Source organism: Cynocephalus volans, chromosome 4 (genome assembly GCF_027409185.1).
Source record: "Cynocephalus volans isolate mCynVol1 chromosome 4, mCynVol1.pri, whole genome shotgun sequence".
NCBI classification, from domain to species: domain Eukaryota; kingdom Metazoa; phylum Chordata; class Mammalia; order Dermoptera; family Cynocephalidae; genus Cynocephalus; species Cynocephalus volans.
Genome location: NC_084463.1, coordinates 26071870 through 26095320, shown reverse-complemented (window position 1 = coordinate 26095320; position 23451 = coordinate 26071870). Strand labels below are relative to the sequence as shown.

At 34.2% G+C, this 23451-nt stretch overlaps 1 protein-coding gene across 1 annotated transcript in view; it reads left to right on the top strand.

Annotated features, from left to right (window-relative positions):
* ARHGAP32 (Rho GTPase activating protein 32) overlaps positions 1-23451 on the top strand; it is a 350041-nt gene that overhangs the window by 121254 nt on the left and 205336 nt on the right. Inside the window, exon 2 of the mRNA XM_063094353.1 lies at positions 16260-16368. Within this exon, the coding sequence (XP_062950423.1) occupies positions 16264-16368 (105 nt within the window). The 5' untranslated portion in view covers positions 16260-16263. The remainder of the gene's footprint in view (positions 1-16259; positions 16369-23451) is intronic.

The window sequence follows — 23451 nt, the reverse complement described above, 5'->3', positions numbered from 1 at the left end:
GTGACCTCTGAGCTTCCTGTACCTGGATGCTGTCATCTTTCTCCATACTTGGGGAATTTTCAGCCATTATTTTCTTAAATATGCTTTCTATATATCTTCCTTTTTCTTCTCCTTTGGGTATGCCAATTATGCAGAGTTTATTTCACTTGGAGGAGTCCCATATTTGCTGTATTTCTGTTTCATATTTTTCTTATTCTTTTTTCTTTTTGCTCCTCTGATTTGATTATTTCATGTTTTATCTTCAGGCTCACTGATTCTTTCCTCAGTTTGATTAAGTCTGTACTTCTATCGAGTTTTTCAGTTGAGATAATGTATTTTTAGTTCTAGAATTTCTTTTTTTTTTTTTAATTGATTCAGTGACTTTGTCAAGTTTCTCATTCTGCTCCTGGATTGTTTTCCAGTTTTCATTGAATTTTCTATGTGTATTTTCTTGTGACTCCCTGAACATCTTTAAGAGCATTATTCTGAATTCTCTGTCAGACATTTCATAAGTCCACTGTTCCTCTGGGTCTGCTGCTGTTGCTTGGATTGTTTACTTTTATCGTGTCATATTTCTCTTTTCTTTCTCAATCTTTGTGTCTTTACATTGATGCCTGGGCATTTGAGGTGACTTCTTCTAGCTTTTATGGGTATTCTTTGGTGGTGGTAGACTTTTACTGATTAATATAAGAGCTTTGTCTCTGATCTGTGTTTTTTTTTTTAGTTTTTTTTTTTTCTTCTTTCAGTTCTGTGCTGGATTATTATCTACCACCACCACTTAAACTCTTCACTGGAACTAATTAGTTGTCCTTTGGTTAATTCCAAAATGGGAAAATTTCCTGTGGGGACCAGAACTTGACCCCTGTTTGAGCTAAATTGCTGCTTTTCTGCTGAGTCTCTGGGGAAGGCTTTTGTGGAGTTCATGTTTTAATTGTTTACCTTTTAATCACTTCTGGGTCTTGTGAGGTCTGATACACCTGGGCTGTGTGGAAATTCTGGCCCAGAAGTGAGTCTTTCGAGCAAACTCCACCCCGTGCAGTTATGTCTCCCTGACCAGTCTCCACTGAGTGGTGCTGTGCTGATTGGAAGGCAGATCAGCTGCCCATACTGCACCTGAATGTTCCCCTGGCAGGCCAACCTCCCCCCACACTCCAAACACTTCCTGTGGGGTGGGCTGTGCTCTGGTCCCTTGTGATGACTCACTGGCCTCTGGGTGGCTCCTATTTTCAGTTGGCTGAGGCCCCTCACTCCTATGTGGGTCCACAGGCAGCCTTTCAGTGGTGTCATTGACCTGGATGCTGGTATGATGCACTCCAAAGCCCTCTACTCCCCTACAGACTCCAGGCAACTTCATGCAAAGGGCACAGCGGCAGCTTTGGTCTGCTCCTGTTCTGTGTGCTCACTGGGCCTGCTCTGAAGTGGCTGAGGCACGAAATGGTTGGAGTGGTCCCTTTTTTTCTCTCACTGCACATCTTCTGCTTTCACAATCTCTATGAGTCTCTCCTCCTCTTCCCCACAAATCCAGTGGTCCTAGGTTGGTATTCTTTGCCCAAATAGTTGTAAATTGATTGGTTTTTGGAGAGAGTGATATTGGGGACCATCTGTTCTGCTGCCTTGATGACATCTTGTTAAAATATATCCGTTTTGAAATTCCTTCTTTGAGGAGATTTTGAGCACCAGTGATGTGGAGATTATGTAAGCAATATAAAAGTGAAGTGATGTACAAAATAATGTGACCTTTTAAAGGTGTGACTTCTAGGACACCTGCAAATCATGACTAACTTACAGTCATGAAAAGTTCTAGTTCTTTGGCATTTGTACATAGAAATGTCCATCATAATAATCTTGTTTAAGTCTTCTCTAATATCTTGTTATTGGCAGATAGACAGCCTGGTAAGTATGTTGTATAATTTGAAACAATTATAGAGATGTTATAGTGCATAATGGGATGACATTTTTAGAACTCATGTACCTTTAAAAACCAGGGTGTATAGATGCCCAGATCTCTCAGTCAGATCTTCACTTGTATCTTCATTGTAAGACCGTTGATTTTAAGTGAGAGGAAAACTTCTGACTGCAGTTAAACTGGATGATTGTGTGAAAATGTTTTAAATTGGTGGGGGGGGAATGTCTTTATTGGTTTATAGCATCATAGGACTAATACTATTTCATGCACTTGATTGGTTACTTGCTTTATTTATTCTCTGCCTTATTTGGAGTGATGCCACATGTTAGAAGATACTGCAACAGTCCAAATAGTTAGTGAGGGCCTGGACTATGGTGTTAGCATTTCTTCTCGGTTCTTGCTTCAGATCTAGGATGCTTTACTTTAATGGCTAATTCCCCTGGAAACCCATAAAGCTATTTCACAATTCCCTGCTTTTATTACTATGACTGTTCTTTTGTTTTCTGATGAAATTCTTGATCTGGGGATTCCCAATCAGTTTTTATGAGCCTGGAAGGATAGAGAGGTAGTATTAACAATTAATCATTAACATATGAGGATCTTCAAAAAGTTCATAGAAAGATTTATATTATCTTTTAATTCCATTTTTTCCATGAATTTTTTGAAGTACCCTCGTATATACCAATATCACATCCAGGTCCATTTTATAACTGTGACTTTTCATAGGCATCTTACTATTAATAATCTCTTATGTATGATGTCAAAATGATGTATGTTTTGCCAGAAAAGATGTTATTTATATTGCTTTGTAACCTTAAAGATAAGAATTGGAGTTTAGTTTAGATCCTAAAATATTTTTTCAACGTTAGAGATAACTTTTACCCAACATGCTTTTATCAGTGTTGGAGCATTAATGAATTTAATTGTAATCAGTAGAGTCTGATGTGAACATCTCCTCACTGCCTTTATTGGGCAGCTGGCTGGTATGGGGATTTCTACTTAGCTAACTGGCCAGCCTTGAACATCCCTTAATTTCACAAAATTTTATACAGCATTGGAGTCTAGCCATTAGGCTGTTTTTATAATCTGTGAAATGAATCTGTCTTAACCATGAGACATGCTAGTACAGGACTTTCTTGGTATTTCAGTAACTAAACCCTCTGGGAGTCCAAGATGGACCTTTCTTATATCTGTCTGTGTGAATTTTTTGATATTCAGGAAGGATCTTAGCGCACAGAAACTGTATAAAACTGTATAAAAGTTCCTGGTTATTAAATTGTTTGTTTAAAGTTAAAAAAATTTAAAACTTACTTTTCCTTAATCTTTGGATTCCACTTAAACACTAAACTTCCTTAAACAGTCAATTGCACTTTCAAACTTAATAAATTAAAATCCCTGAAATATTTAAAGCTCTATTTATAAATATAATATAGTCAATTTTCTTTCTTCCTTTTTAAAATAAAATATACCAAGTGAATAGCTTACCGAGATAATAATCAGAGCAAGCAGAACCTTCCCAGGTATTTAGTTTTGGAAGTTCTGCTATACTTATACTTTCCGTTAATGATTAGTTTCCATTTTTTCCACCCAGATGTTCTGTTTTTTCCTGTCATGGCTCTCTTTTCTCCTCTACTTCCCTTCCTTGTAAGATAAGATCTTTAGAATATTTTTACTTCTTTTTTCTCTCAATCCCATTCCCCCAGATAAGACTTTGGGACAGTTTTATTTATCCCCATCCTGCCTTATCCCCATCCCTAGTTTTCTGCATAGATAGTTTAATATTTCTTGTTATTCATTCATATTTATTTATGTATCATTGGTACTTACTGTTATTTCCCTCCTCTTTATCACAGCCTATCTTAATGGGTCTGTTCTGGTTCATTTGTGACTGGTTGATATTTTCTTGAGTGTTTTGTTTGGATAAGTTTGATTGGTGATATATTCTGATTTTTGGTATATGTTCAAATGCCAATCTTTTTTTTCCTTTGTAGGTAACTTGTTCTTTCTGCCTGAATGTTTGTAAGATTTTCTTTCTATCCTTAGTTAGGTATATTTTTTCATCAATTTTTCAGCTTGGAGCTCAATGACTTTCAGTCTATTGGTTCATGTCTTTGTGTTATGGAAGAAATTTTGTTTATTAATTTAATCATTGCCTCTCCCCTACTTCTAATAGTTTTCTCTTCGTTAGGACTATTAATTGTGTCTTAGGTCTCCTTAATCTATCCTTTCTTTTGCAATATGTTTCTCTTTACATTTTTATTTTGTGATTTGAAGTATTTTGTATAATTGTTCTCTTAGCCCACTAATTCAGCTTCTTTAATCTTCCAAATTCAATTTGAGGAGAGAAATAATTTTTAAGCATTCTACATTTGTAGATATATATGTATGTAAGATTCTTATATGATAAATTCAGGTTATTGTCTTTCTTCTTTAGCTTTGCAGCTTTATTCATTCAATGTACATGTTCTGTTTTGTCTGACTGAACAGAACATATGCTTTTAACTGCTAAGTGAAATATCTCCCTTTCCTTGCTCCTGCACTGCTGTGTTTTCTTTAGTAGTCCCATGATGGACATAGCTTCTGCCTTGCTTCTCTTAGGTGCAAACACCACAGACCACATTAGGAGCCCTAGTCCTTCTACTTGATTGTTAAATTGGTCTACAGAAGTGCTAGGCATCGATTATTAACAATAACTTATTGTTTGTTCTCAGTTGGCTGGTAGAGAGGAGCTCAAATGCTCTCATCATAAAGATATGATTAATTTTTGTGACAATGAATATGCTAATTGCCCTGATTAGATCATCACACATTGTGTATATGTATTAAAGTCTAACTCTGTACCCCATAAATAATGTACAGTCGATATGTGCAAATAAATAAATACAAATTTTTTTTTACAGAGTAATTTTCCAATTTTTATTAGTACCTTAGGAGCAAGCATCAATTTTTGTGTAGAGAGGGGTGGGGTGTGGCTTGCCTGATCTGTTGTTTTCTTTTGGTTTACCAGTCAGTATGATCCTATTTGCTTTTAGTTTTCCAGAAGTTTATCAAAGTCTTTGGCCTGCTGATGCCATCCATATTCTTCTATTAAGGATTTATTTCTCTTTATTCAATTTACTGATTTTTGAGAGACTTAGAAGAGAGAACTGTTTGTGCACATATATGCAGTTTTGGATTGGAAGTCCACTGGTGAGTTTTTCATGACTTTTGAGAGGAGGAAACTTACCTGAAGGGAACATTCAGTGAGGCAGAATCTTGGTGTCTATCACCTAGTCTTGTGGGACTCCAGTATGTGAATGGCTGCTTCAGTATCCTCTACTGGAAAGTGGGATCTTCCAGGAGAAAATAGTCTACCATATCTGGAGTGACTGAGATGTGTTAATGTATTCTAATTTTCTTATCTGCAAAACAGGGCTAATAATAATGTATATCAAACAAGAACCAATTAGAGGATATAATGGAAGAAAAAGCACCATTTTCAAGAGCAACAAAAAAGATAAAATACCGGAAATAAACTTAATAAGGAACTCTAAGACCGATAGGAAAAAAATGTAAAACATTACTGATGGATGTAAGAAAAGTTTGGAAGAAATGAAAAATATACCTTGTTCATAGCTGGAAATACAGAACACCATAAAGATGTCAGTTTATTTATTAATTTAATGTGATGATAAAATGCTTTTTTAAATACTAAATAAATTGATCTTGAAATAAATTGATCTTGGCTGAATAGCTTAGCCAAGAAACTTTTTAGGGAAAAGAAAAAGTGAGAGTAGTGGATAGAGGACTTGTGCAACCAGATACTGTAGTATAAAGTCTCAGTAATTAAAACCTTGTGGAGTTAGGCATGAAGAGAATGCATAATGGGGTAAAATGGAAAGCCTAGAAACATATCCACATCCATTGGAAGATTTAGGTATGGTAAAAATGGCTTCTCAAAAACCAATGGAGACAATATGTACTATTCAATAAATAGTTTGGAGTAATCTGGATACTCATCTGTGGAAAATAAAGTTGGAGTCCTACCTCATACCAAGGATAAATTACAAATGATCAAAAATTTAAATGAACTAAATGAAACCATAAAAATTTTAAAAGAAAACATGGGAGAACTAAAAAAAAATTTTTTTTAGATCAGGGTCAGCATTTTCAACGATGACTTAAAATGCAAAAACCATAAGAGATAGGGTTGAAAAATTAGACTACATAAAATGTAAAGCAACTGTATTACAAAAAACAAAATAAGCAAGGACAAGTGACAACCTGGGAAAAATACTTGGAACTCATATTACAGATGAAGGAATAATCTCTTTAATATATATATAACTAAAAGTAAATAAGAAAAAGACCAACAACCCAATAGAAAAACGGGCTAATGTATAAAAAGAATTTTTTTTTTTTTTTTTGAAGTAGAGCCTTGGTACCTCTATTTCTTTCTTTCTTTCTTTTTTTTCCCCCCTGGGTAAAACATTTATTTATTTATTTTATTTATTTTTATTTTTTAAATTTTATTTTGTCAATATACATTGTGGCTGATTATTGTTGCCCATCACCAAAACCTCCCTCCCTCCCTCCTCCCTCCCCCCTCCCTCCCCCCTCCCCCCCACCAATGTCCCCTCTGTTTGCTTGTCGTATCAACTTCAAGTAATTGTGGTTGTTATATCTTCTTCCCCCCCCTGTTTTTTTTTTTTTGTGTGTGTGTGTGTGTGAATTTATATATTAATTTTTAGCTCCCACCAATAAGTGAGAACATGTGGTATTTCTCTTTCTGTGCCTGACTTGTTTCACTTAATATAATTCTCTCGAGGTCCATCCATGTTGTTGCAAATGGCAGTATTTCATTCGTTTTTATAGCTGAGTAGTATTCCATTGTGTAGATGTACCACATTTTCCGTATCCACTCATCTGATGATGGACATTTGGGCTGGTTCCAACTCTTGGCTATTGTAAAGAGTGCTGCAATGAACATTGGGGAACAGGTATACCTTCGACTTGATGATTTCCATTCCTCTGGGTATATTCCCAGCAGTGGGATAGCTGAGTCGTATGGTAGATCTATCTGCAATTGTTTGAGGAACCTCCATACCATTTTCCATAGAGGCTGCACCATTTTGCAGTCCCACCAACAATGTATGAGAGTTCCTTTTTCTCTGCAACCTCGCCAGCATTTATCGTTCATAGTCTTTTGGATTTTAGCCATCCTAACTGGGGTTAGATGGTATCTCAATGTGGTTTTGATTTGCATTTCCCTGATGCTGAGTGATGTTGAGCATTTTTCATATGTCTGTTGGCCATTTGTATATCTTCCTTAGAGAAATGCCTACTTAGCTCTTTTGCCCATTTTTTAATTGGGTTGCTTGTTTTTTTCTTGCAAAGTTGTTTGAGTTCCTTATATATTCTGGATATTAATCCTTTGTCCGATGTATATGTTGCAAATATTTTCTCCCACTCTGTTGGTTGTCTTTTAACTCTGTTAATTGTTTCTTTTGCTGTGCAGAAGCTTTTTAGTTTGATATAATCCCATTTGTTTATTTTTCCTTTGGTTGCCCATGCTTTTGGGGTTGTATTCAGGAAGTCTGTGTCCAGTCCTATTTCCTGAAGTGTTTCTCCTCTGTTTTCTTTAAGAAGTTTTATTGTTTCAGGGTGTATATTTAAATCCTTAATCCATTTTGAGTTGATTTTAGTATATGGTATTATGGAGAAATAACATATTTAGAAATGTGCAAAATTATTGTAGCATTGTTTGTAAAAGTAAAACATTGGAAATTATCCAAGTATCCATCAGTAAGAGGACTGGTTAAATAAACTGTGGAATATTTACACAGTGGAATATTACGCAGTTATAAAAACAGCAAAGAAGCTCTATCTATATATTGATATGGAAATATTAGGAAAAAAGCAAGGTACACAACAGTGTGTAGACAAACTAAGGATTACTATATTTTCACAATGCTTAAATACTATGTGTATTAGTCTGTTTCTTTTGCTTATAACAAAATACATAGAAGTAGTTTTATAAAGAAAATGAAATTTATTTGCTTACCATTTCTGAGCCTAGGAAATCCAAAGTCCATCTGGGTGGTGGTGACAGTGACTCAGGGGTCTCACATTGCAAGATGGTGGGAGCAGGGAGAGAGGAAGAGAACAACTTCCTCATTTACTCTCCTTTTAAAGCCCACCAAAGCATGCCCATGACCACCATTACTAATCCATTCACTACAGCATGGTCCTACAATCTAATTACCTCTTCAAGGCACCACCTTTCAATTACTGTAATAGGATTTCCCACCCTCAACAGTTACAGTGGGGATTAAGCTTCGAATATATAAAACTCAGAGACACAATTCATGCTTCATCTTTTGGGGGACAACCCACTATACTATGGGCATATTCTTTAATATATATGGATAATTTATATATATGAACATATGCATATATATATATATATATATATATATATATATATATATATATATATGAAAGTCTGATAGAATATATAAGAAAGTATTACCTTGGAAGGTGGGGAATTTAATGAGTGGGAATTGGAGACACTGGCAACAAGGATGGTTGGAAGTTTTTTTGCTATATACCTTTTTATACCTTTTTGATTTTGCGTGATAAAATTGTAATACCTAAATAATTGTAGTATATCAGATATTTTCAGTTGGAAGTGACCAAAACCTAATTCCAACTGGCTTCTGCAAATCTCTATTAGAGATTTCACCATTAGAGTTAGAAGTTCAGTTATGTTATTTTCTGGGAATTCTGGGAATATTAGATTTATGTAAGCACTTATTAGTCTATACAAATGAACCAGATCAGAGCTCCTATATTTCAAGAGGCTTTGCCATCTAATTCATTAATATCTTCTGAAAGTAGGAAAATATATTACACCCTATGATGGCAGGTAATGGCTTTTCTCAGTTACAGGCGCACAGACACACAGAAACCTTGCAGCTTCAGTTTTACAACTTCAGCCATGGGTAAAATGAACATAGAACACCAAACTCACCAGTTAGGATATGTCTCAGAGAGCTGTTCTTCTTTCCAGCAGAATTGTGACATCTTCTTACACAAACAGACAAAAATTGATTTAACAAACCAAATTCTTTGTTGTCTCTGACAGAATAGATGCCTGTCTCTGTCAGACTTTACCAGTGGTCAGACCATAAAAAAGACTTCCAGTCATTGTTGTCACCAATAGGGAATAACTTATTGGCCATAACTGTCTCAGAACCAGAACCAAACTTGGTAAAGAACCAGCAATAAACAGAAACACAGGTTGAAAGAATAAAAAGAGACAGGTAAGATTTTATTGCTGCTTGGAATTTGCTCCAGGGACCATGAAGAGGTATGCCTGGGATTGAACAGTCCCTGAAGTACAGTTCTCAGGCATCGCGGTATATTTGTCTTCAGAAGGGAATCCATTTGGACTTCTTTGTGGAACTTTAACACTGTGAAGTATAGTTTTTCATAAGTTATGAGCAAGAATCTCATGCAAATAAAGTGAGTGTTAAAGATTTAAATTTTTTTTTTTTTTAATGGGGGGAAGCAGCTAGATGGTAAGGCTTGTTCCCATAATCTTTCAATTTGAGGGAAGTGTTTTTTGTTTTGATTGAATATATCGCAGTTCAAGTCTGAAGGTGTTTTATAGAAAACTCTGGTGAAAAAATATAGCATTAGTTTCTTTAGGTTTTATGGTTGGCAATCTTTAACACTGCAGCTTTTCTGTTAGATATGAAACTACAGTCAAACACCTTAGGTATAAAATTTGTCCACAATTTAAAAAGCGTAGAACAAAAGAATCAATTAAATAAATAGATATTAAGTGTTTTATGGAGTTGATTTATTGTTACATGACACAAATATATATAAACTTTTAAAAATCTAATAAATGAATATGTAATATTTGCCGGCAAATTCTCATTTTACACTTTTATTGAGGTATAACTTGCATATATTGAAATCTACAAATTGTAAGTGTACATTTTGACAAATTTATGCATATGTATGTATCTATGTAATCACAACCTAATCAAGATATAAATTATTTCTACCATGTCACAGACCCTTGTCCCTCCTAGTCAGTACCTGTCCCAAAGATAACCATTATTTTGACTGTCACAGTAGTTTGCCTGTTCTTGAACTTTAGGACTGTATAGCATGTACTCTTATATCTGGTTTCTATTGCTCACTATTTATGAGATTTATCCACTTGCTGCAAGTGGCAGCAGTAATTCTTTTTCATTTCTGTGTAGTATATTGTGTGAAAAATTAGGTATTGTATCGATGGACATTTTTTGCCTTAATAAATAATTGTATATGCTGTGATATATAAATACACTTTATTTTTGTATATTGACCATATAACCAGCTGTCTTGTTAAATCATCTTATTAATTCCAAATTATTTGTAGAGCCTTTAGATTGTGTACACATCATGTCATCATCAGATAATGAGGATTTTGTTTTACTTTTACTTTCCAGTTTTTTAAACCTTTTATTTCTTTTTCTTGGTCCCCACCACCTTTTTTTAACTGAGTAGAACCTCAAGTACAATGTCGAGTAAAAGATATTCTTGTTCATGATTTCAGTGGGAAAGAATTCAATATTTTACCATTAAGTATGATGTTAGTTGTGTGGGGTTTTTTTAAACAACTTTCATTAAAATGCATTTAAAAAAATTCATGAATAGGTATTAAATATTACCAATTAAGATGCTATATATTTTTTTCCTTTAGTAGTATGGTTAGTAATACGGATTGATTTTAAAATGTTAAACAATTTGTGTTTTGGACTGAAAATCAATTGGTCAACTGTATATCCTTTTTGTATGCTACTGGGTTTCATATGCTGATATTGGTTGACTGTTCTTGATATCAATCTATAATTTTATTTTCTAGTGATGTCTTTATTAGCTTTTATTATGAAGGCTGGCTCAACCTCATGGAACAGATTGGGAAGTGTTCTTTTTATTTTTTTATACTGTGGGAGAATGTATGTAAGATTGTTATTTATTCCTATAATGTTTAAAAGAATTCACCAGTGACTCCATGTGGACCTGGAGCTTTCTTGCAGATTTAATTTCTTTAATAGAACTATACAAATTTTTAAAATTCTTGTTTGAGTTTTGTTCTTCAGGGAATTTTTCCATTTCAATGAAATTCTCAAGTACATTGTAATAAAATTGTTTGTGATGTTCTTAGAATTTTTTTAATGTCATAGACTTTCTAGATATAGCCCCATTTTCATTCTTTATATTGTGTGTTCTTTGTTTTTTCTTCCTCAGTCTTGCTAAGGATTATTCATTTTATTAATCTCACAAAGAATCAACTTTGTTATTTTTCTCTGTTATGTACCTGCTTTCTATATCATTGAATTCTTTATACTTTCCTTGGACTAATTTACTATTCCTTTTCTAGCTTCTTGTGAAATTGGTTTTCTATTTTTCTCATTTCCAGTAATGTGCATTTAGAACTATGAATTTTGCTCAAAATACTGCTTTAGCTGTATCACACATATTTTCATGTAGAATTTTTATTGTCATTCAGACTGAAATATTTTCTAATTTTCATTGTGTTTTCATGTATTTTTGACTCATGAATTATTCAGAATTGTGTTTCTAATTTTCAAACATTTGGGGCAATTTCTGGTTATCTTTCAGTAATTTATTTTAATGTAATGCTGTGGTGGTCACAAAACATTCATGACTTAAATTCTTTATATGTTGTTGAGACTAACTTCATTGTCTAGCATTTAGTCTCTTGGCAAATCTTTTGTATGTGCTTGAAAAGGATGTGTATTCTGTGGTTGCTGGGCTTAGTGTTCTATATTACTTCAAATTGGAAAATTGGATTGTTCAAATCTATCTACTTAATGTTTTTTTGTTTTATTTTCTTATTCTATCAGTTACTGAGAAATGTTTGTTAAAATTGCCAACTGTGATTGTGGATTTACATTTTCCTCTTAGCTCTTTCAGATTTTGCTTTCTGTATTTTGCATTTTTCTTGTCAGCTGTAGGTACAGGAATCTAGACCCTTGACCTTGGTGTTACAAGGTGGCACTCTAACCAACTGAGCTAACCAGCCAGGGCCAGCCCCTTTCTTTATGTATTTTGAAGTTGTATTATTTGTTGCATACCAATTTTATTTACAATTTATTGCATACATATTATATCAACCTGTTTGTTTGACAGTTTATTATCATGAAATGCCTCGTTTCATCTCTAGTAATACCTTTTGCCTAAGGTCTACTTTGATGTTGCTATAGCTACCCTAGTCTTAGTTGGCTGTTTATATGTTACCACTTTTTTCATCCTTCTATTTTCCACCCTTTCGTACCCTTATGTTTCAAATATGTCTCTGAGGATATAGTTGTTGGTTTTTAAATCTATTCTTATTGTATATTAATTATAATTTTTAGTCCATTTACTTTTTTCTTAAATTTGTAGAATTTGGGGCCGACCCGGTGGCTCACTCGGGAGAGCACGGCACTGGGAGCGCAGCAGCGCTCCCGCCGCGGGTTCAGATCCTATATAGGGATGGCCGATGCACTCACTGGCTGAGCGTGGTGCGGACGACACCAAGCCAAGGGTTGCGATCCCCTTACCAGTCACAAAAAAGAAAAAAAAAATTGTAGAATTTGTATACCATAAACTTCACTTTTCTAAAGTGTACAATTCACTGCTTTTTAAAATATACACAAAGTTGTACAGCAACCATCATTATCTAATTCTAGAACATTTCAGAAAGAAATCTCATACCCATTAGTGCCAACTCTTCATGTCCCCCTCTCTACAGCCTCTGGGAACAACTAATATACTTTCTGTCTCTATAGACTTTGACTATTCTGGATATTTCATATATATAGAATCATACAGTATATGGTCTTTTGTGTCTGGCTTCTTTCTTTTAGCATGTTTTTAATGTTCATACATGTGGTAGCAAGAATCAGCACTTCATTCTTTTTTTATGGCTGAATAATATTTCATTGTATGCATCTAGTACATTTTGTTTATCCATTCTTTAGTTGATGGGTATTTGGGTAGCTTTCACTTTTTGGCTATTATGAATAATTCTGCCATGAATATTCATGTACAAATTCTTGGTGGATAAATATTTTTATTTCTCTTGGTTAAATACCAGGAATGGAACTGCTGGATCATATATAAATCTGTATTTAACATTTTGAGAAACCGCTGAACTTTTCCACAGTGGCTGCACCATTTTACATTTTTTTCAGCAATGAATGAAGGTTCCAATTTCTCCGTATCCTTGCCAGTTAGTCCATTTGCTTTTAAAATTATTAATGATATACTTTGGATTCAAGCTTTCCGTCTTGATATTTGTTTATTTGCCTTATTTGTCTTTGTTTCTTTATTCTTCCTTTCCTCCCTTTTTCTGGATTAATTATTTTGTTTCTCAAAATATTTTTCTCTGTCAGCTTTTTAATTATACTATATTTATTATTCTTCTAGTGGTTACCATAGAGATTGCAACATATGTCTTTGACTTATTTACAGTCTTTTCTAAAATAGGACATTTTTTACTTCTCAACCAGCAGAGAAATCCTGAACTGTTTGACTGCATGTCCTTAGTGTTTTTTTAAATATTTGTATATTATGACCCTCATAAGACATCATTTCTGTATTTACATCAATTTTTACTTGTATTTTTCCACTTTTTTCCCTTTATTGTTTTTATGCGTTTCTGTACTTTTGGGATCAATTTCCATCAATTGGAACTCTCTTTACTGTTTCTTTTAATGCAGGTCTCCTGGTAGTAAATTCTTTCGGCTTTTGTTTGAAACCAATTTATTTTACCTGGCTTTTTAATAGATAATTTTGCAAGGTAGATGATTTTAGGTTGGCAATATCTTTTTCCTTTCATTACACTGAAAATTCATTCTGTTATCTTCTTATTTCCAAATGTCCTTTCACATTGTTATTATTGCTTCTTTGTGGTAAACTTGTCTTTTATCCTCTGGGTGCTTTTAAGAATTTCTTTTACTGTTTGGTTTTTAACAGTTTGACTATAATATACCTGTGTTTTTTAAAAATCTTGCTAGAGGTTTGAAGAACTTCTTTGAATCTTTGATGACATTCATCATTTTGACATTCATCAATTTTGATAACTTTACAGCCTTTTTTTTTAGCAGTTGTTTTTATTTTTTCCCTTTTATTTTTTTTTAATTAAAACATAATTGATTGTATATATCTGTGGGGTACTGTGTTGAATATCAATACCTGTGTGCAATACATGATCCTCAAATCAGGATAATTACTCTATTTATCATTATACAATGTAGTCATTTTTTGTGGCCCTTACTAATTTAATTATTTTTCAAATATTGCTTTCGTTCCCTTTTCTTTTTCATCATCTCTTATCTCTGAGCCATCAATTTAGACATATTTGAAACCTTTTTACCAAATCTCTTTAACTAATCCTTCTATAACTATAGGAACTCTAGGGTTAAATTTACTGATCCTCTCTTTAGCCACATGTCCATTGTCCTATTAAACTCATCTATTGAGTTTTTAATTTCAGATATTATATTTTTCAGTTTTAGAATGAACATTTTATCATTTTTTCATAGGTTCCAGTTTTCTGTTGAAATTCTGCATCTTTTCATCTATTTTTTCTGTTTGATTTCATTGACCATATTAATCATAAGGGTTTTTAGCAACTTGCTAAAAATTTAGCTGAATTCTTCTTACCAGTTTGTATATCTCTCTTCTCTCTATGCTTTGCCTCAGATGAGTAATTGCTTGTGATCCATCTGACCTTGGAGAGGCCTGTCTTCACTTTGAGTTTACGCTAGTTGGTTACCACAAGACCTCAGTTCTCTGATGCGTTCCAGAAAAGTTATGATTTTGTAGATTATCTGTCTTTTCTTCTTGTTAGGCTAGGAATGATGTTCTTACAACTTTCTAGATCATAAGCAGAAGCCAAAATTGCATCATAGCCATTTAAAAATTCCTTTTTGATAATTCTAGAATCTGAATGAAATGTGAGTCTCTCTGTTTTGACCATTTTTTCCCTCAATTTTTTTTCATTTGTTCTGTTTTTATTTTATTTTATTTTTCTCTTTTTCCTTGGTGGCAGGCTGGTAGAGTGATCAAACCCTGGACCTTGGTATTATCAGCACCACACTCTACCCATCTGAGCTAACTGGCCAGCCTTGTTCTATTTAAAAAGATTTTTTTTAAAGCATGCCTCGTAATGTTTATTGGATACCTGATAATGTGAATGAAAAACTTGCAGAGAGTCTGGAAAATGGTTTTCCTCCAAAGTGAGGTAATTTTTTCCCTGGTGCTTTGATCTGGTCAGGGCTTGGTTTTAGGCTTTGTTAGAGTTTGTCTATTGCTATTTTGTTCTTATCCTAAGGCATGGCTTTTATGGAGTCACTTGAGAGCTCAGGGTGTTTTCAGTCCTCCTCCATCTTGGCAGTGCCCAGTTGCCATCCTCTGTCTCCTTAACACTGCTGTGCTACTGAAATATCGACTTGGCTCTTTTGTTGTTTTTTTATGGGTTTCTTGGCATCTTATCCTACATACTTGTAAGCTCATATAAGCTTAGGAATCAGTTAATGATTTGAAGGGACTTTCCATGTAGAGTTCTGGGCTATCTACAAGTCTTTGAGGTGGGGGGCAGTTTACCTTCTGAAGCCTCATCTGCTTTGGTAAACCCAGTCTCCAACATCTGTCTTCTCAGCCCTCTTAGATTACAGTATTATGCTTGAGCTGTTTTTCCTATCATTGATTTAGAAAAATCTCTTATTCAGAAACAATGATTAAATACAGAATTTGCTTCATTGAGCTTTCCTTTGCTCAAAGATTATAGCCCTGGAAGTCCCACCTGTGTTGGTTGCTTTCCTGTGGCCTCACACAAGTAGTTTTATATATTTTTCTAGCATTCTTAGTTCTCATTGAGAGTGCTAGTTTGATGCACTCTGCTCCATAGACTGGAACCAGAAATACCATATCTCTTCCTCATCCTGGCATTTTACTAATGTTTAGCACAGTTCTGTAAGTATTATGCAGAGTAAATAATTGCTGTTATAAATGTTTTCAAGGTTCAAATTGTGTTGAACAGATAAAATCAGTCCTTATATAATAATTACCATGGACTATAAAGTTTAACTTATTTATAAACTTTACTTTTATCTCCTGCAGTAAAAGCAGGTGTGTGGTATATCAGGAAAGATTTCTGAAAGCCAGAGCAGAAATGAAGGATCGATACTAGCCAGTTAAGCTAAGCTCTTTTAACTAAACTTCAAATCTGACATATAATTTTTCTGCTCTTTGAATTGTGATCATTGGAAAGCTTTCACAGAAACAGAAATTCTTATCAGATCTCTTATGTTTTGATCTCTAGGAAGATGAAGTCTTCAGTACATTCTGAAGAGGATGATTTTGTTCCAGAGCTACATAGAAACGTTCACCCTCGAGAGCGGCCTGATTGGGAAGAAACACTTAGTGCAATGGTAAATCAGTTTTACACATATGTATATAGTATATTCTATTTACATAAGGAAAAGGAACTAAGGAAGCATTACTCACAGGAAGAAATACATTTTTTTTTTGTTGCTTTGTTCATTTATTCAGGAAATATTTACTGAGCAAATATTCTATTCCAGGCACTGTTCTATACTCTGTTGGCAAAGTAATTGGGTTATAGAGTGGTAGGATACAGTGTAAAGGGATAGTTGCTAGTTAGATAGGATGGCCACAGATGGCCTCTAGGAGAAGGTGAGATTTGAGCAGAGACCTGAAGGATGTGAGGGAGTGAGTAGTGTGTTTATCTGGAAGCATGTCATTTTAGGCAGTGGAAGAACAAGTTAAAGGCTGTGGCATAGGATTAAAAAGCAATTGGCAGAAACCCAAATAGGACAATGTGGCTGAAACTGAATGAGCCAGAGGAAGAACCAGAAGGAGGGTCAGGGAAGTGGTTTGGGTGGGTAGAGAACAGATCATGCAGTTTCTTGAAGTCTTTTGGTAAGGACTTTGGTGTTTTAAGCTGAGGTGGGAAACCATTGGAAGATTTTTGTCTGAGAAGTGACATGATCTGGTTTAACATTTTAGAGGAGGTCTCAGGTTGCTGTGAGTAGGGGGAGGCAAAAGAGGAAATAAAGAGACCAGTTAAAAGGGTGTTAGAGTAGGTGAACAGCAATGGTAAGTTGAACCAGGATGGTAGCAGATATGATGAGAGTTGGTTATATTCTGGGTATAGTTTTAAAGACAAAGCCAACTGTTTTTGCTGATGAACAGGGTATAGAGTGTGAGATAAAGAGATGTCAAGGATGACTTCAAGTTTTTTGACCCAATCAACCTGAAGAATGGAATTTACATTTACTGAGATACTGGAAAAGCAACTTTTATTGTGGGATAGGTGGGAAAATCAGCAGTATAGTTTTCCACATAAGTTTGTGATACCCATTTAGTTTATTAAAACTTTTTTGTAATTTAGGTCTATTAATAAGAAAAATGAAATTCTTTTTTGCAAGAGGTAACATTTTCCTTAATTGTTGTTCAAAGTTAGTATTCCCTATCATCAAAATTGAGTGCAAATAGTCATCTGTCAGTGCTGATCAATGAGATTTTACGTTTCACTTTTGACAATGTCTTTTCACCTAGGTACTGCAAATACTGTCATCAGTTCACAAGCATATGATTTTAATGGAGCATATTCACTTGGAGGGCATTTATGGAAGTCTATTAGATTCTCCTTTTGATATTTGCCTTTTAGCATGTTATTACATTGCCAATTAGTCACTTCTAATTAAAGGTTAGGAGGAAGCTCCTCAAGTGCACAGTTAAATGTAGCTTGCAATATGAAAATTTACTTTACTTTTACATTGTAGTCTCAAAAACCCTGTTGGACCTTAAAGTTTGAGCTTGGAAAATAAATTCACTGCAAATTTGTGTGAGAATAGAAATCGCCTTTCTTGTTAGGTTTGATAGCTTGGGAAGAAGTATATACAGTAGCTTGTGATTATTTGTGATTCTAAGAATATTAGTTGTCATCAAAATGACTATTGCAGTGTTTCTTATATAAGCTGTGTTTTGCCTTATTAATTTAGGTTAAGAAATATCAAAAGTGATATATAGCAAAAACTGATTACTGAAACCACGTAGTGTTCAGTGACAGAGGCTGAAAATATGTTCAACTAAGTCTTTTTCTGCTCCACAAATATTTTCACCAAAATCATTTATAATTTTTCTTAGTAGATTCCACTTCAGGTTTTACAATGTTTGCACAACTTACTTGAGAATATTCTTGCCTGTAACTGTCCCATGCAGACAGTTTATAGGGGCTAATTCTTCTTCTGTCCTGACTCAACAGTGACTCCTCAACAACAACTGAGCAATATTGGTTACGTTTGTTGACTCATCAAGAGTCAAGGAAAACCACTTAAAATAATTTGCCTTATTTTTTAATTGAATATTGCTTTTGCTCCCAGTGTCCTCGACTCTTCAAGCACCTGTTCTTACCAAAAGGCTAATGGACTTTAAGCCAGTTTGTTTTCTCTAGACACATTCCTTTGGCTACTGCAGTCAAACATTTAATTGACTCATCATTGACAAAAGGCTTTCCTGCTTGGCTAACTAAATGATCTACTTGGAAATTTATTTAGATTACAACCTTGTTATTATTTTTTATTTTTTGAAGAAATTCTGCATGGTAATATACTCTGTTTTAGAATTTTAAAAAATTTTTAGAGTTTTGCTTTTCTGTGAGTTGAGAATACAGTTGGCTCTCCATATCCTCAGTTTCCACATTCTCACATTCAACCACCACAGATTCAACCAACCTCGTATCAAAAATATGTGAAAAAAATAAATAAAAGAGCAATACAACAATAAATAGAATACAAATTAAAAAATACAGTTAACTATTTACATAGCATTTACATTATATTAGGTATTATAAGTAATCTAGAGAAGAGATAGTTTAAACAGGAGGAGGTTCATAGATTATTTGCAAATACTCTGTTATTTTATATAAGAGACTTAAGCATCCTTGGATTTTTGGTATCCACGGGGGTCCTGGAACCAATCCCCATGGATGCTGAGGGATGATTGTATTGTGATGAGTGTATAGTTTAGTAATGTTGATGTATATTTTATTCTTTTTTTTTTTTCTTCATCTTTTTGTGACCGGTAAGGGGATCGCAACCCTTGGCTTGGTGTCGCCCACACTGCGCTCAGCCAGTGAGCGCACCGGCCATCCCTATATAGGATCCAAACCCGCGGCGGGAGCGCCACTGCACTCCCAAGCGCTGCACTCTCCCTAGTGTGCCACGGGGCCGGCCCTATATTTTATTCTCTTAACACAGCCGTAGTGTCATTGCATAATAAACATAACATTTTGCCATCTAATTTGATAACAAAATAACTAATATTCTTCTGTTCTTTAAAAGCATGATATCTAGTGTCCAGTTATCTCTTCTTTTTTAATTTTCCATAATGTGTATGCATTGGTAATTTGAAAAAAATGTGGTATGGCAATACATGTTGAAGTTGATATGCCATTGAATTATAATTTAATATTGGAAATGATAGTATGCCAAGCAGCAGTGTGAATTGATGAGTGCCAAATATGGTCTTTTTTGTATCTGTTCAGCTCTGCCATTGTAGGGTAAAATCATTCATAAATAATACATAAACAAATGAGCATGACAGGGTTCCAATAAAACTTTATTTATAGACCCTGATATTAGAATTCCATGTAATTTTCATGCATCATTATATAATCATCTTCTTTTGGCTTTCCTCCCAGACATTTAAAAATATAAAAACTACTTTTAGTTTGAAGCCTGTACTAGAAGTGGTCAGACAGATTGGCCGTAGTTTTTCAACCCCTTCTTTATCATATAATTGTAACTTAAGATGTAAGCTTAATATATAAGGCTTTCCTAAACCTCCCAGATAGAAAATAGTTTCATTTTACTTCCCATAGTATGCTGTTTATACCTGTATCAAAATACTTATTGTATTAATCTAATTAATTATGAATGTGTCCATTTCAGTACTAGGTTATGAGCTCTTTGAGGAAGGGTAGGGGTCATGGATAAAGTTTAAGCGAGGATATAATTGTCCCTTGGTATCCATGGAGGATTGGGGCCCCTGCAGATACTAAAATCTGTGGATGCTCAAGTCTGTGATATAAAATGGCATAGTATTTGCAAATAACCTACACACATCTTCCTGCATACTTCAGTTAATCTCTAGATTACTTGTAATACCTAATACAATGTAAATCCTATGTAATATTGTTATACTTTATTTTAAAATTTGTATTTTTTGATTGTTATATCACTATTTTTAAATTTTTTTCTAAATATTTTGACCTGCAGTTGGTTAAATCTGCAGATGCGGAACCTGCGGATATGTAGGGCAGCTATATAATCATGACTTTTGTACAAATATAGAATGAACACATGCAAAGATATTTAACTCATTAATTAATGAAGGACAAATCAGGTGTTAAAAGTGGTTCAGAGGAGAATTCAAAGTACCTTACTTTTATATTTTATAGAACAATCACTAAAATGCATGCAAATGGATGCAGAACTAGAGAAACACATTCAGTTCCACTGGACACTATTTGCATTTCTGTGGACAGGAATTATTTGTATTATTATCAGTTTTCTACAAGTTAACTTCCATCTCTACAGAGTTGTAAAATAGCCTAGTTAAAAGACAGATAAAATCCCATAGTCTTGTTGAATCAGGTAATCCCTGGAGGTGCCAGCATTGCATCGAAAGGATATCAGTAATCTTTTCTGCTCATTTAAAAATATTCCACAATTTTTCCCTATAATTTTTATAACCTTCAATAAATCTACATTGAATTTATCAAATGGAAAGAAAGGTGATATTAGTTTATCAACAAAAATTAAGGCTGTTGAGGCAGAAATAATTTTGTAAAGTTATTGGGAGCCATATGTGGGGATCGACCTGGGAAACACCATGGACAGAGCCAGAGAAATGCTCGAAAGTTTATTACAAATAACCAAGGCTTTAAAAACAGAAAAGACTGGAGAAAGCAGAAACAAAAATTCCAAAGTTATTTGCCTTGTAAGATGGAGACAGGGTGACAGAAGAATAGGAAAATAAGTGATTAGTTAACATTAGGTTACTTCAGGCTGTCTCTGTTGTGTAAGGATTAAAGCAGAGGGAACTTCGTTATCATAACTATTGAAGATTTAAACTGGCCTGTTGTGGGGGGTGTGGGTGGGGGGGAATTGGCTGTTACCTATTTCTCTTGACTTCTTGGAAGGTCCAACCACAACCTAAGTGATCTGAGTTATGTAGAATTTAGCAGGAGTGACTCTGTTTTGGTTTTTAGTCTCCTGTTTAGTTTGGTTTTTAGTCTGGCCCAGTGAAGGAACTTAGTCCAAAACAATGGCCTTCGATAATTTTTATTTAACAAGTTTTTTATGTGGTAGATTATGTACTCTGTATTAAAATGTCATATGCTCTATACATGTAAAATTACTGAATTCTTTTTTTCTGGTGTCCACATTGATATGTGTAAGCACTTACGGAATTTACTATTTATATCATAGTTTTAGCACTTCGTTATGTTATTATTTTGTATTCTCATTTCTTCATGTGTATGCTTTTTGAAGGTAGGTGTTACAATTCTTCTTCCCTTAAAAAATTACACTCAAATAGTGCGTTGCTAAGTTGCAAAAAGAGTATGGTGAATGATGAAAAGCATATAAACGAGATTAGAATCACTGTTTTACTACCATTTCTCTAGAAAATCATATTGACTTTTAAACCATCATAGTAGAGAAAGTTTAGGACCTTTTTGTCTCAATCTAAGTGAAATATCCCTTTGAGAAAAAAACTTATTATTAAGAGACACACTTTAAAACGTTCTTCCAGAACAATTTCATTTTGTTAATTTCTGAGTTGTTTTAGAAATAAAAGGGTTTAAATATTGTATTTTTATTGATTTGTATGGTACAGCCAGAGTATTACCTTTATACATATTAAAAGGGAGCCAGAAATTTCTGAACTGTCCAGAATTAGAGGAATTTTATATAGTCATTTTTTAATCAAAACAACAGTAAAAACCTAAAATATGGCTCTATGCTTTGGTGATTCATAAATTTCATAAACTTCATAAATTTGTAACTAAATATGTTAGGAACTCTAATAAAAAAGTTAGTTTTTAAAAAATTTAATTTAATTTAGTTTTACTTCTCAGAATACGTTGTATTTGATTTTCATGCCCCTTTACCTGTTCATATCCACCCCTTCCAACCCCCAACATTGTATCTGTGTACTAGGTTTATTTTAGTTCAAGGAATTTTTGTGGTTATTCTGTCTTCTTCCCCTCACCCTTCATTTGTTTGTGTGTTTATTTATTTATTGAATTTTAACTTCCACAAATAAGTGAGAACATGTGGTATTTCTCTTTCTGTGCCTGACATACCTCACTTAATATAATTTTCTCTAAGTCCATCCATATTGTTGCGAATGGTAGTATTTGGTTCTTTTTTATAGCAGCGTAGTATTTCATTGTGTAGATGTACCACAGTTTGCTTATCCACTCATCAGATGATGGACATTTGGGCTGGTTCCAGCTCTTGGCGATTGTATATAGAGCTGCAATAGACATTGGAGTACAGGTATCCCTTCGGCATTTTAATTTCCATTCCTCTGGGTATATACCCAGCAGTGGAATCGCTGGGTCATATGGTAGATTTATCTGTAATTGTTTGAGGAACCTCCATATCATTTTTCATAAAGGTTGCACCATTTTGCAGTCCCACCAACAGTGGACAAGAGGTCCTTTTCTCCACAGCCTCTCCAGCACTTATTGTTCTCAGTCTTTTGGATGTTACCTATCCTAACTGGAGTGAGATATATCTCGGTGTTGTTTTGAGGTGCATTTCCTGGATGTTGAGTGATATTGAGCACTTTTAAATGTGTCTGTTGGCCATTCGTATGTCTTCCTTTGAGAAATGCCTGTTCAGCTCCTTCGCCCATTTTTTAATTGGGTTATTTGTTTTTTTGTTGTCAAGTTGTTTGAGTTCCTTGTATATTCTGGATATTAATCCTTTGTCAGATGTATATTTAGCAAATATTTTCTTCCACTCTGTTGGTTGTTTTTTTACTCTGTTGATTGTTTCTTTTGCTGTTCAGAAGCTTTTTAGTTTTACATAATCCCATTTGTTTATTTTACTTTAGTTGCCTGTGCTTTTTGGGTCCTATTCATGAATTCTGTACCCCCTCCTATTTCCTGTAGTGTTTCCCTATGTTTTCTTTTAGGAGTTTTATTGTTTCAGGGTGTATATTTAATTCATTAATCCATTTTGAGTTGATTTTGGTATATGGCGAAAGATATGGGTCTAGTTTCATTCTCCTACTTATGATTATCCAGTTTTCCCAGCACTGTTTGTTGAGAAGGCAGTCTCTTCCCCAGTATGTAGCTTTGCTGCCTTTGTCAAAGATCAGATGGCTGTAGGCACATGGGTTAATTTCTGGGTTCTCTATTCTGTTCCATTGATCTGCATGTCTGTTTTTATGCCAGTACCATGCTGTTTTGG